General features: G+C 42.6%; 1 protein-coding gene across 4 annotated transcripts in view; it reads left to right on the top strand.

Moving 5' to 3' along the window:
- The window catches only part of rhbdf1a (rhomboid 5 homolog 1a (Drosophila)), a 33847-nt gene that overhangs the window by 15020 nt on the left and 5730 nt on the right, over window positions 1-13097 (top strand). For 2 of the 4 annotated variants that reach the window (XR_014800034.1, XM_084925546.1), the window contains exons 2-18: window positions 4826-4970; window positions 5057-5196; window positions 5692-5799; window positions 7040-7253; window positions 7578-7784; window positions 7934-8056; window positions 8124-8287; window positions 8598-8846; window positions 8946-9057; window positions 9159-9233; window positions 9370-9531; window positions 9623-9723; window positions 9814-9877; window positions 10404-10498; window positions 10593-10668; window positions 10868-10968; window positions 12943-13096. Coding sequence is in view for 3 of the 4 variants with exons in the window: in XM_084925546.1 (XP_084781672.1) it covers window positions 4854-4970; window positions 5057-5196; window positions 5692-5799; window positions 7040-7253; window positions 7578-7784; window positions 7934-8056; window positions 8124-8287; window positions 8598-8846; window positions 8946-9057; window positions 9159-9233; window positions 9370-9531; window positions 9623-9723; window positions 9814-9877; window positions 10404-10498; window positions 10593-10668; window positions 10868-10968; window positions 12943-13096 (2262 nt within the window). In the remaining variant the exon portion in view is untranslated. The remainder of the gene's footprint in view (window positions 1-4825; window positions 4971-5056; window positions 5197-5691; window positions 5800-7039; window positions 7254-7577; window positions 7785-7933; window positions 8057-8123; window positions 8288-8597; window positions 8847-8945; window positions 9058-9158; window positions 9234-9369; window positions 9532-9622; window positions 9724-9813; window positions 9878-10403; window positions 10499-10592; window positions 10669-10867; window positions 10969-12942; window position 13097) is intronic. The other 2 variants (XM_084925548.1, XM_084925549.1) reach the window with 2 other exon arrangements.

Here is a 13097-nt window from a genome sequence, read left to right as displayed (position 1 = left end):
TTTATGAATAGTGTTTCTAGTTACACTAGTAAAAGAATAACTAAGTAAGAGTGACTGCTTGAATAATGCGGTTTCCCTCCATTGTTTCCAGTGTTAAGTCTTGCCTCCAGCAAGGAGAGAAAAATGAGAAACAATGGATAGTAGGAGCATTTATAGTGAATGACTAACTGTTAGAGAATGGGGGAGTGAAACTAATATAACCTGTTTGTTCATTGTGTCCCTAACCTGTTAGTCTGTCTGGAATCTGCATAGATTACATACAAATGTCAAAAAATCCATCCAGCAAGAATGTTTAGGTAATGCATTAGTGCTAATTTAAAGCTTGGCTTTAGTGAGAAAACGACCGCAGGAACCGCATGCAGGAATTAAAATGAAAACGAAACCAAAATAAAGAGTATCGACGGAGGAATGAATGCTCGAGGCCAGGAAGCACTGGTGTTTTCATGAATCAGGTATCTTGATTTTTCACTCCTCAGATTAACCAGGTCATCCATCCTTCGTATCCAGCCTTTCTTCCTTTCCAACGTAAACCTTGGATGTACAAGCCATGCTGGGAACAAGCAGGACCCTACTTGGCCAGGCACCTTAGGTTCTGTCAGCCTCAGTGACACAGCTCTCTCAGCCACCCGAAGTGTGGTTGCAGCCAGTCTGCCTCCTGTAGAGCAGCACATAGCAGCAGAGCACACACAGTACCCGGAAACCAGCCAGCTCCTGTCCATAATTGTTAGACTTCATGTGGTTTTTGGCGCTGCCATTTTAGCTTGGCTTAATTTCTACCAGAGCTCTTGTGGAATGTGGGTATGGCATTCACTGAGATTATAAACGACCGCGGATGGAGAAGATTCCAAGACTGTACAAATGCGTCTCTGGGCTAATTATCTCAGAAATGTTTGATTCGTTAATTTGATATCTAAAACAACTGATATCGTAGAGTTTCATACCCTTGGTAAATACCTAGATAAGTCATTGGTACCGGGAAAAAAATGTTGTAATGTTAATGGTGATGAAAATGTAATGTAAGTGACTGACTGAGAGCCTTAGATTGTGATGCAGGCGTGTGTGGAAAAGGCAATGTCTCTGATATAAAGGAGGTCACAGCCAGATTACTATTTTATTTATGAGAGGCATGTAAAACACAAGGGCTATGCGCCTATCCAAGCCTATCCTAGCCTATTGAGGCATACAAGCTGCTGGACAAAAACTGATATGTTGCAGAGAAAAATAGCACAGCCTCCGTCTGAGAGAAGCTTTTTCTCTCTCTTGCTCCTGAAAGTGTCCGAGGTAGCACTTAGAGCTTCCTCCAAGCTTGTCTTCTATTTGACTTTAAGCCTCACCTGTGACAGCTGGGCCTCTGTTGTCATAAGCTAATGTCTTTATGTGCATGACTGAAGACCATTTCCCAAGTGATTACATTAAATGATGGCATGGAAAACTTCACTGGGCTCGAGTTTGTATGCAGACTATAACGCAGCTTCCCAGACAGAGAATAAGAGCTCCAGTTATGCTTGTCAGCCCCACTCATTATGGCCCATTGGACGTCCCTGCACCTGGAGAGATGTCAGCTTGATCTCTGCGTTTTGTTTGCCTGTCTGTCTTCTGCTGCCTAATGTGTCCTGGAGAGGCAGAATGAAAAACAATCCACGCTGTCGTGGATCTCGTGATTGAGTAGGAAGTGTTAGTTTCTTACAAGGACCAGCTGACGGCAGGGAGCCAGCCTTGCGAGGCGCTGTCCTAATTTATGGATGTGGGTGTTTTCCCTTTCCCGCTTTAGATGTGAATCTTGAAGTCAAAACAAATTGTTTGGAAATATTTTTAAAAAAAGTAGATTTAATCATGGTGGTTGTGGTATGCACACATCAATCAGCAGTGGGAATGTAAACAGACACTTGAAATTGTTGCCATATGCCACGAGAAAAAAAAAAGCACAGTCACCTTCATAGTAGACATTCGGGTGCGTTTTAGCCTTGATTCCCCAAATGATTGCAGATAGCAGTGCAATGTTGAGGAAAGGATAATCCAGCACTCTGAATGAGTGCCAAAGACAGAGTTTAACTCCTCTTCCCCTAAGGATATCTGCTCCTGAAGGACATCCTGCCTGTGATGTCCAGTCTTCCTCAGACAGGGACCAGCCTTGAATCTGACCTTTTCCTAGCAGTGATTTATATTTTTTCACTGTGAAACATGTGTTGGTGCAACTCAGCAATGACTATACCCACTGTTCCAGCTAAACTCCTCCACAGACACGAGTTGCGGGCCCATGCCAGGTCAGCTGCAATGTTGATTTTTGAGAGAGACGGGAGAGAAAGACAGAAACAGACTTCCAAGGCACTTGGCTTGTCTGTCTGTTAAAAGTTAGAAGTTCACATTGGGATTTGACCAAACGCCCTTGCAGCCCACTGACCAGTAGACTAATGGAAAATTATAACAGTAGCATATGGCAGGATTAATCCAGCCATATGCTACATCAGGTTATACTGGCATCTCCAGCAAGACTACTTTTACAGATTTGGAATGACTGGGACACAGTCCTTGCCATTCTTGCTGTTCCTGCTCTGCGAGATATACACAACATCTCTTTCAGCTGTCAGATTTTCTCTCTGACGTCATTTACATAATCTAAAAAATTGTTTAAAGAAAATGAAACTTGTGATTGCCTGTAAATGACAATCACTTATGCAAATACAGATGAGATGAGTGGGATGCAGCAGGCAAGAAAAGAGCCTAAAGCAGGAGGAAGCTTAGCGTTGAAACAAGAGTAAATTAGTCTGATTCCACCTAACCCTCCTTTATTTTCTGAAGTCAAAGCACCATCAACACAGCATTCAGGGCAAAATAAGTTAAAGAAGGAGTGGCCCAAGCCAAAGCAATCAAAACAGATTAAGCATAAATCAAAATTAGCTTCTGGGTGCTTCAGTTCAGTCCCAGTTTATGCCTGTCTGCAACCCTGAAGAGGATGCTCCCTCCTCCCTCCCTTCGCTGATCTGCTCTATATCAGAAGCCCCGCTGTTTGAACTAATGGCAGAAGTAATTAAATGTTGGATATTCTAGCTCGGGGCAAGAGAGATGGCTGTTGTTGCAACAGTGAGTGTGTGACTGGTGTCACACTTGTATTTTCCAAATGTTAGTGGCTGGGCAATGACAAAGATGAAGACAGTGATTGTTCTTTTGTGGATTTACATGTAAATTAAACAGATTGAAGTCACCGGAGGCCAAATATATGGGACAAAGTTGAGAATAATAAAAAAGTAAATACATTTTGCATGCTGTCATCGCTCTACTCATCAATCCATTTGACTCATCACCAGCCGGCTTTAGTCCAGTCTGCGGTGATAATCTGGTATTGGGAAGTGTCACTCAAGGTCAAACAGCAGTTGGGATAAATACCTAATAGGTGCATGAGTCCAAAATGTTCCACAGGGAGAGTGAATGACAGATAAACCCCCAATGTAACACCCTTAAGTGTATGCTATTGTATTATAAAGATCCCGTCTAGATTTTCTGCATAAAGTAGCACTTTCCCAGCATTACAGTGGGAGAAATGTCAGCATGTGACACAGCAATTATACCGGTGCCCTTTTATGAGCTTGCAAATTAAGAAATATCTGTCAGGAAGAGGTCAGCCATGTTTAAATGTTAACACACTGGCGATGACCCTGCTGGTCTCATTGTGAGGCTTTCCTTCCAGCTCTGCTGAGATCAACTGACAACACTTCCCATCATCACTTGGGCTTGAAACAGAAGCCTGTGGTGCATTAAACTGACAATGTGGAGCAGATGTGGTCACTAGAAGGCGTGGACATGTTTTTAAGACGCTTGAACTGTAAAAAGAGAAGTGAGGACATGACCCAGTGTGGCTGATGAAAGCTTGAGTCAAAGCCCCTGATGTGATTTTTTTTTAAAAATTAATGAAGAAATGAACTTCCATTGTGAGAACAGCCATGTGAGGCATTTTAACCTCATGAGAAGCCCAGTCAGGGCTTGCACAAGGACAGGGAAGGGACTTATCAGATTTATTTGGGGTTTTTTTAACCGCTCTATAGTCTCACAAGTTCACACATTTCCACTTTAAAGAAAGGCAGTCAGTTATTTTGTTCATTCCTCCAAACTGCTGACTGAACAGCTGATTTAATCAATGATAAATGAGTACAAAAAAAATCATAGGGTAGTGCTTGATCTTTGGAAGTGCCAATGAGTAGAGTAAAGGGGGTTAAAGAGTGCAGATTTTCATGGGAATTGGGAAAATAATAGAAAACATACCCAGAGAAGTGAAGTTAGATGATGGGACAATTAAAGGAAAGGCTGGTGATAACAAGGCTGCAGCTACAGACGGGGCTGTCTGATGCTGATGTATACTGAGCGCCTCATGTGGTCCGCGGGTCTTGTCGTGGATGCACATACACAGTCATTAGTCTCTTGTAGAGCTGCTTTTAACCGCAAAGAAGGATTGCATTTGATTTTTAACTGTAGAATTAAGGGATTATGTTGAAACCTGCTAACTTCCTCACTCCGAAAAAGATATTTATTGCTTTAAAAAAAAGATGATCTGTTTTAAGGAAGGAGTGAGCTGTAGACTATTCTCAGTGGTTTCCACTCTACTGTCTGATAACCAGAGCTGTGTGAAACTGTGTGAACGCCCATGCTTGAATCAAATAAGGGGCCTTGGCACCCTCTTGTGAAGCACTTCTGCAGCACAAAATCATTGTGATCACCATGTTTACAGCAGAAAACACATGTGCATTGTGGCCCTGTGGTATTTCTGTTAATTGCATTTAATACATTGAGGCTCATTATATTAATGCCATCTGCTCCTTCTCTGTGTGCATAGCTGGCAGGCCTGGGGTGGGACAGAGAACATGGCTGAACCACAGCGGGAAAGCACCAGCAGCCTGCAGAGGAAGAAGCCTCCCTGGCTCAGGCTGGACATTCCCACGACTCAGATGTCACTAGATGAGCCTCCCACATTTGTTCAGGTGCTCTTTCCCTTACTTTTTGTCACTGTTGTCATTTATGTCACGGCATGTGTTAACACTTTTCCAATAAATCTTCTCCTCTGCAGCCGGTGAAGAGACAGGGTTTTCTGCGCAGTATCAGCATGCCAGTCGAGCCCTCTCACCTCCAGTCCCCACCCCGCGATGTCTTTGACACCCGGCGGCCTGTCTTGCAACGCCAGTCATCCATCACTCAGACCATTAAGAGGTAAAACACTTGTTTTTTTTATTGCCATCACCCACAATATGGAAGTTTAGGATTAACACTTCAGGAAGCTTTAGAATTTTCACTTTAAGAACTTAACATCTCCTTAGCAGAGTAGCATGCAGTGAAGCTGTAGCCCACGTCTTGTTGGCTAGAGTTTGTGACTTTAGTTTACAGATTATGGGATGTCATGCAAAGTTAAATAGTGGATGGTGGCATGTTAAAAAGTAACTTCCCCTCCCTCACCTTTTTCCAAATTTCCTAACTGCTTCTCGTTTACATCTTGATGTCCTCTGCCCGGTATTACCTTCCTAATTTTGGAACTCTAAATGAAAACCTTTACATAACAATCTGCTTTGCTCTCTCCGCATGGCTGCCACAGCGCTATCCAGCTGCACATTTCCTTTTCACTGCCTGTTGTTGTCTTTTCTCTTTTCTTCTCCTTCCCCTTTCTTGTCCCTTCTCGCCACCTCGTGGTCCTGCTCTGCCTGGTCACAGCAGCAGGAGGGTTCACTTTGAGCGGATTAACACAGTGCCCGTTAAGGGGCAGCGGGCTGCACGGCGCAGCACCAGGAAACACCACTCTCTCTCCAGAACTCTGCTCAGGTACGCCAGGATGTGTTTGGTTCAGAATGAGGCTAGAGATCTGTAATTACTGAGTTCACTATTATAATATATGGGCTTGATACTTTTAATGCAGCCTTAGACATTTGATCGGTATCAGTCCAGCTTCCAAATCACAGGAAACCATTTCTCTTTTAGTCACTGAATGTTGCATCCATGCGTCATGTCATCACCACAAAGACTTCTTTATAAATGAGTCAGAGGGCATGCAAAACCAAAAGCTGTTATTTTCCTGTTACTGTTACAAACAAATGTTGTAGTAATAGCCAATAATGGCCATCTGCCAAACAAATCACAAGATGAATATGTTGTCTTAGAGCAGTGCTCATTAGTGAACCAGCATTTTAAGGATGACATGCCAGATTTGACGGCCCTGTTAGATTAGAGAGTATGTTCCTGGGCGGTGACAATGACCAGGCATAATCACGGAAGCCAAGCTGACGCAATAAAAGGCTCTCAACGTCTGTGCTTATCATGCAGTCCTATCACCAGCATACACTTCAAGAACTAAGGGTCACACAGATATTACATCGTCTTAAGGAAAGGGGGAGCTTAAGAATACATAAACACCATCAAATTTCCACCTAGCCTTCACTCTGCAGCTGGCAATTAGTGCAGAAACAGCTAGCTGGCCTGAATTTTCCTTTGAAGAATGTTTCCACTTCCACTTCCTGGCCTCGGGGAGCTGTAACATTGTTTGCTCTGGTACTTATTAGGCTTCAACTTAAACAACATGATTGCATGTGTATACATCAAGGGTTACCAGAATGTGCCAGTGTGCAGAGTGGGACACAAATAAAACTTAAAAAGCATCCTTATTGTGTGTTTAATGGGATTTGCTGTCTGCTGGTGTCAGTTAAGATTAGGAAAGCTTAGTATGTTGGATTTTATTTGGCGCCTCAAAACTCAACTAGTTCCTAAAAGTGCGTGACTACACTGCGCATAAATATTTGGAGTGTGTAAATGTGTGACTTTCCCAGTGTATCTGGACATATGCAGTACATGCCTAGACTTGTTCCCTCTCCTGTGCCCATTACTTAGACTATCTAGGGCACCTTTTTTACACCGTGGGAGGTGTTGTCTTATCAGTGCCTTGCATGTTTGCCGACCAACTCCTCTATATATTGCAAGGTTCTCTCACTCTGTCTTTCTTTAGAAAGGTAGGTGAATTTAATATCTCTGCGGGAAATGAAGCTGAAAAGTTGGTGTTTGTGATTTTAAGGGGAACGGCGGACTGGTTTGGAGTCAGTAAGGACGGAGATGCCACTCAGAGATGGCAGAGGAAAAGTTTGCGCCACTGCAGCCTGCGCTATGGAAAGCTAAAACCACAGGTGATCCGAGAGATGGACCTGCCCAGCCAGGACAACATCTCCTTGACCAGCACTGAGACTCCACCTCCTCTCTATGTCCCCTCCTCACAACATGGCATGCAAAAGGTGAAGGGACACTTTGACACTACATGTTTAAAAAAACCAAACTGATCTAATTTAGCAGAGAGGACATGAAAATAACACTGCTCAAAAGACATTACTGTGTAAGTGCAATAAAAACTTATCTAGCAGGTGTCACACTGTTTATTTTGTTTGTGATTGCAAATAAATGTGTAATTTCGATGAAAAAAATGAAAAAACACAGGTATTTATGGCCTTAATTAAAGAGGGGAACTTCATCCTGAGAACTTTTTTAAAAACATGTATCTAATATCTGAGGTAAAACATTCTTGTGGGATCTGCCTAACTTGTTGATCCACTGATCTCCAGATTGTGGACCCACTGGCGCGAGGAAGAGCATTCCGCATGGTGGAGGAGGTGGATGGTTACAGCGTGCCCCAGACCCCCATCACCCCTGGAGCTGCTTCGATTTGCTCCTTCACCAGCTCCCGCTCAGGTCTCAATCGGCTGCCTCGCCGACGTAAGAGGGAGTCTGTGGCAAAGATGAGTTTCAGGGCTGCAGCGGCGCTGGTCAAGGTGGGAGAGAGGGATCCAATAAACAGATTACATTTAAATACATGCAGTCTTTATAAAAATTAGCATTAATACTGTACAATAAAGAGTAAAACACTTTTGCATGTGGGCTCTATTTGTGCTGGTTCACTGATTTTGATAATATTTCTCAGGGGCGCTCATTACGGGAGAGCACTCTAAGACGGGCTCAAAGACGAAGCTTCACCCCCGCAAGCTTCATGGAGGAAGATGTGGTTGACTTTCCTGATGAATTGGACACATCCTTCTTTGCTAGAGTAAGACGGGACAAATAACAATATTCTTGTTCATGTTTCAAAGCCCCTAATCGCGTCTTCTTTGTAGGATATTCTGATGCACGAGGAGTTGTCCACATACGCAGACGAAGTCTTTGAGTCACCGTCTGAGGCGGCCGTGAAGGAGGCCGAGCCCAGCAGCAAGAAGGATGAGACGGAGCTGACAGGCAGCGCCCTAGATAAGACGGAGCTGGAAAGAAGTCATCTCATGCTGTGAGTTGCCACAGGGTTTGTCAGTGAGGCTGTGCTGATAATTTTAACATGAATCTTCATTCCTGGAAAGCAGTTTTCTCATGAAAAGTGCAAAACATATATGAGTCAGACAGTAGTGTTAGTTTAGATCAGTGTTTCCAAAAATCTAAATATAATAGACAATATAAAAAGCAATATATAAACTGACAGGCAACCAGTGTAGGTTTGTGATTCTGGTTGGCGATGTTGTCTGACATTATCACAAGTTGGAAATTTGTTCTAAAAGACAATGCACTATCTGATGAGGACATACGTCTCCCTTTTATTTCAGACCTCTGGAGCGAGGGTGGCGCAAAGCCAAAGAAGGAACTGGACCACCAAAGGTGCCCTTGCGGCAGGAGGTCGTGAGTGTTCACGGACAGCGGCGTGGGCAGCGCATTGTTGTTCCTGTCAAGAAGCTTTTTGCCCGAGAGAAACGGCCTTATGGCTTGGGCATGGTGGGGAAACTCACAAACCGCACCTACCGCAAGCGCATTGACAGCTACGTCAAGAGACAAATAGAGGATATGGATGACCACAGGTACAAAACTTCTCACTAATGAGCAGTTCTACCCCACAGTGGGTGATGTTGATGGATGTGTAGCTGCTGCTTATTAAACATGTTCTTTGTCTCTTCTAGGCCTTTTTTTACATACTGGATCACCGTTGTCCATTTGCTCATCACTATCTTGGCTGTGTCCATCTATGGTTTTGCACCTCCAGGCTTCTCCCAGCATGAGACGGTTGATTCTGTGAGTCCAGGCTCAGATGGGGGATGTATGTGCATTGACGCCTTGGCAATTTTCATCTTTCAATAATGTGTAACCTTTCTTTTTTGTGTGTGATAATCCAGGTTTTAAGAAACAAAGGTGTGTATGAAAATGTCAAGTTTGTACAGCAGGAGAACTTTTGGATTGGGCCCAGTTCGGTAAGCTGTCTTTGATTGTGGGGTTTTTTTTGTTTTTTTTTTGTAATTTGTTCTTTTTTTAAATTTTAGAGTTCATGCATAAATGTCAGCAAATTATTAAATTTTTTCCTTTATACCTCTATCCATTCATTTTTAGGAAGCCCTGATCCACTTGGGGGCCAAATACTCTCCATGCATGCGCCAAGACCAGCAAGTGCATGATCTCATCAGGGAAAAGAGGGACATCGAAAGAAACTCTGCCTGCTGTGTGCGCAACGATCGCTCAGGCTGCGTCCAAACCTCAGAGGAGGAATGTTCGGTCGGTAAACAACCCTTTATTTTGGGATCCTTGACATTTGCAGTTCTGCATCAAAGAGAAGCCGTGGGCAATGTTGATTTCTTGTTTTCAGAGTACTCTGGCTGTGTGGGTGAAATGGCCGGGGCATCCCAGCACTCCCAAGTTAAATGGTAAAGACAGACAGTACGGTTCAGTGTGCCATCAGGATCCCAGGTAAGGCGCGCTAGTAGTTTCAGTGGTTGAAGCTTGCAGTGTTTATTTAATGATAACGACACTGTACTGCTATACCTTCTGTGCTTCCAGGATATGCCTAGAGCCAGCCTCAGTGTCACCTCATGAATGGCCTGATGACATCACCAAGTGGCCAGTGAGTATGCTGAAACGCCGCTTGGTTTTGAGGCCCAAACAGAAGGATAGATCAGAATGTGATTTTTCTCAAGAGAGTCCAGGATTTGAATCTAGAGCTAGGCCCTCCTGTGTGGCGTTTGCATGTTGTCCCTGTGTTTGTGCCGGTTTTCTCGAGGAGCTGGTACCCTCAGTGCTGCAGGGCAACCACCCACTGTTCCACTACTAACGATTGATTAAATGCATTAAAAGAGTTTTTTAAATCTCACCTTTATTGCTACGACTGGTAAATCCTGACACCCTTCTAATATTTATGTTATACCTCAGAACACAGAAATTTTAGATCATTTGCAATTTATCAATGTTATCATCTTTCTCCCTGCTACTTTTATACTATTCTCAGTATAAAAAATGCTTGTTTTTGGTGTAGCTGAGTTGTAAAAAAAAAAAAATTACACTACAGAATTCATTCTGTTTTATTTTAAAATTTTTGCCTTGGATATAATCAGGATAAATTGACTGTTGTTCCCTTTTTCCCTGGCTTTTAGGTTTGCACCAGGTACAACACAGGGAACCATACCAACCTGCCTCATATAGACTGTACCATCACAGGCCGACCCTGCTGCATTGGAACCAAAGGGAGGTGAGGAGAGAAACATTTATTCTAAATAAATTGCACACTGGATGAATAACCACTTGATTCACTTGCTTAACACATGCCGTTTGCTTTCTTCAAGGTGTGAAATTACATCCCGGGAATATTGTGACTTCATGAAGGGCTACTTTCATGAGGAGGCTACTCTTTGCTCTCAAGTAAGCAACTCTGTTTAATACAGAAAAAAGAAAAAAAAAACACTTAGTACTGATTAGAAAGATGTGTTGGGGTTTTAATGTTTAAGGAAGTGTGTAGGTGTCTGCCTTTCTTTCCAGTTTTTCCATTCCTTGTTTTGGGTTTTCATTATGACTGTGTGATGTTATTATGTCATGACACCGTGTTCTGCCCTTTCTTTAGGTGCACTGCATGGACGATGTGTGTGGACTGTTGCCTTTCCTCAACCCTGAGGTCCCAGATCAGTTTTACAGGCTCTGGCTCTCACTCTTCCTCCATGCTGGGTGAGTCAGTCGCTGGCAGTAGCTGCTCATTCAGCTTTCTACCTGGCAAAAGAATCAAGCACTACTAAAAGTAATAGTTGGAAAGTTTTAACAGGTTTTGTGGTGTTTAGTTATTGTTTCAAGACAACTTCTAACATAATAATAATAACTAATTTCACCAACCAGAGGGACAATTAACACAGTTCTTCTTATCAGACAGTGGAAATGGTCCACGTCAGGGTCTGTGTTAGCACCAAGCAGCGAAGACAGAAATGATTAAAAGATCTGAATCAGGCAGGTTTATCCGCCCAAGATGTTTGCCACACACAAGGAAATTAGCTCTTGGTATCAATATGTCCTCGTATCACAACAAATCAAATACAGAGGCATCCTCAACACATATATGAAAGATGAATAGATGGGTAATAGAAGACAACAAAAGGAGGTGAGGACAAATAGTGCCTTTACAGACAATGAATTATATGTGGTCTGTTCCTGTTTGTTTATTAAAAAAAATCCACACTGAATGGGAGAATATGCCAGTTAAGAAGTGTTGAAATAGTGTTGGCTAGTTGATTATGTAGGCACCTGAGTACTGCAGGGATGACTTTTTCATTCTTTAAATTATATTATATTTATTGGTTGCTAACTGTGCTCTACACTTTTTGGAATAGTGCAGAAAATAAGATAATATGCATATAATAATAATATCATAAAGTTTCTCATACTTATGTGAGTTTTTGGCACAACAAACTTCACAAATTAATGCATCAAAGTAAGTAATAATATTACCAGTCCAAGTTCCTGTGCTTGGCAAAATGAAGATGAATTTCCAGGAAATCCTCTGTAATATCATAATGCCACTTGTTAGCAAATGGCTTCTCTGGAACACATAAAAATTAAGAACTCGTGGGTAGTTTATTTCTGTTTTGTAAAGTAAACACAAAAAGATTTTAAACTGACATGTGACGTGTTCGTTTACCTTGCAATTGCAAGTGGTCACCCATAGGCGAGAATGGTGCATGCTCTACGTACAACCGGCAATTTTTACTTATGTGCGACTGAACTATAAAGCAGTTAGTAAATAATAATGTTCCTTAGTTTGCTGAATAACTAAATATTCCACAATAATGTGTTAGATATAAATACAGTTGCCCAAACTGACATTTTAATATTTGACGTGTCAGATAGTGACAGGAGTGCACGCTGCATGAATAGGCAGAGAAGTGACAGGTTTTCTGATTCTTCTTGCTGACGCTTCACTTGTCGTTGCCACATTTGACTCCTGCAAATGTTCTTTGGTTTGGCAGCTCTGGGTTCATTACCCTGTTGGTAGCGCATCCTATAACACTGCAGCATTCAGGAATTTCCTTTTTTTGTACATATTTTTCTTTTAAACCAGCACGTTTGTGCAATACAAATTCAAGGGAAGCTCTGTTCTCCCCTCCATTGTTGGGGGGATTTAATTGTTCTCTGTCTTTATTCCTGTTTAAAAGTGTATATATAATAATGTTATTATAATACAATATCATTAGAGAGATAGGGGCAATCTTCTTATCAGATGAACCAGCAGTGCCTCATATGCAGTTGGCTAAAGTTACTCCAGCTGTTTTCCATGTGTTCCACGTATTCATTACTTGCAGTTATTCGCAGTATATATCAGACTGTCAGTTTCTCTTTGGTGTAGTTTAGACCTGTCAGTCAGGCAGCACAAAGAGCTGACCTTAAGAAGAGCAGTGCTTCATCTTTATTCAGTCTCTTATCTCTCTCCTGGGTAATTAAACAAAGTGCCCTCGCTACACGAACTCATTAAGCTTCAGTGAGATGGAGGCTGATTTTGCTGTTGAGCAAAGTCATTCCCACTCGGCTCTTGAGGGGCTTGCCTCTTCAACACAGAGGGATTATCTACCCAACACGTGCGGCTTTTCACCCACATTCACTCGCGCATCACACTCGTCACACATATGAACTATTTGTCATTGTCTGTCCTCCCAGAATCCTTCACTGCCTGGTGTCGGTGGCTTTCCAGATGACCATCCTGAGGGATCTGGAGAAGCTGGCAGGCTGGTTGCGCATTTCAATCATTTACATACTCAGTGGCATCACTGGCAACTTAGCTTCAGCCATTTTCCTGCCCTACAGAGCAGAGG

The sequence above is a fragment of the Perissodus microlepis genome, chromosome 4, assembly GCF_051167445.1.
Source record: "Perissodus microlepis isolate ML-2025 ecotype Zambia chromosome 4, ASM5116744v1, whole genome shotgun sequence".
In the NCBI taxonomy this organism is placed as follows: domain Eukaryota; kingdom Metazoa; phylum Chordata; class Actinopteri; order Cichliformes; family Cichlidae; genus Perissodus; species Perissodus microlepis.
This window is presented reverse-complemented; position numbering and strand designations above follow the sequence as displayed.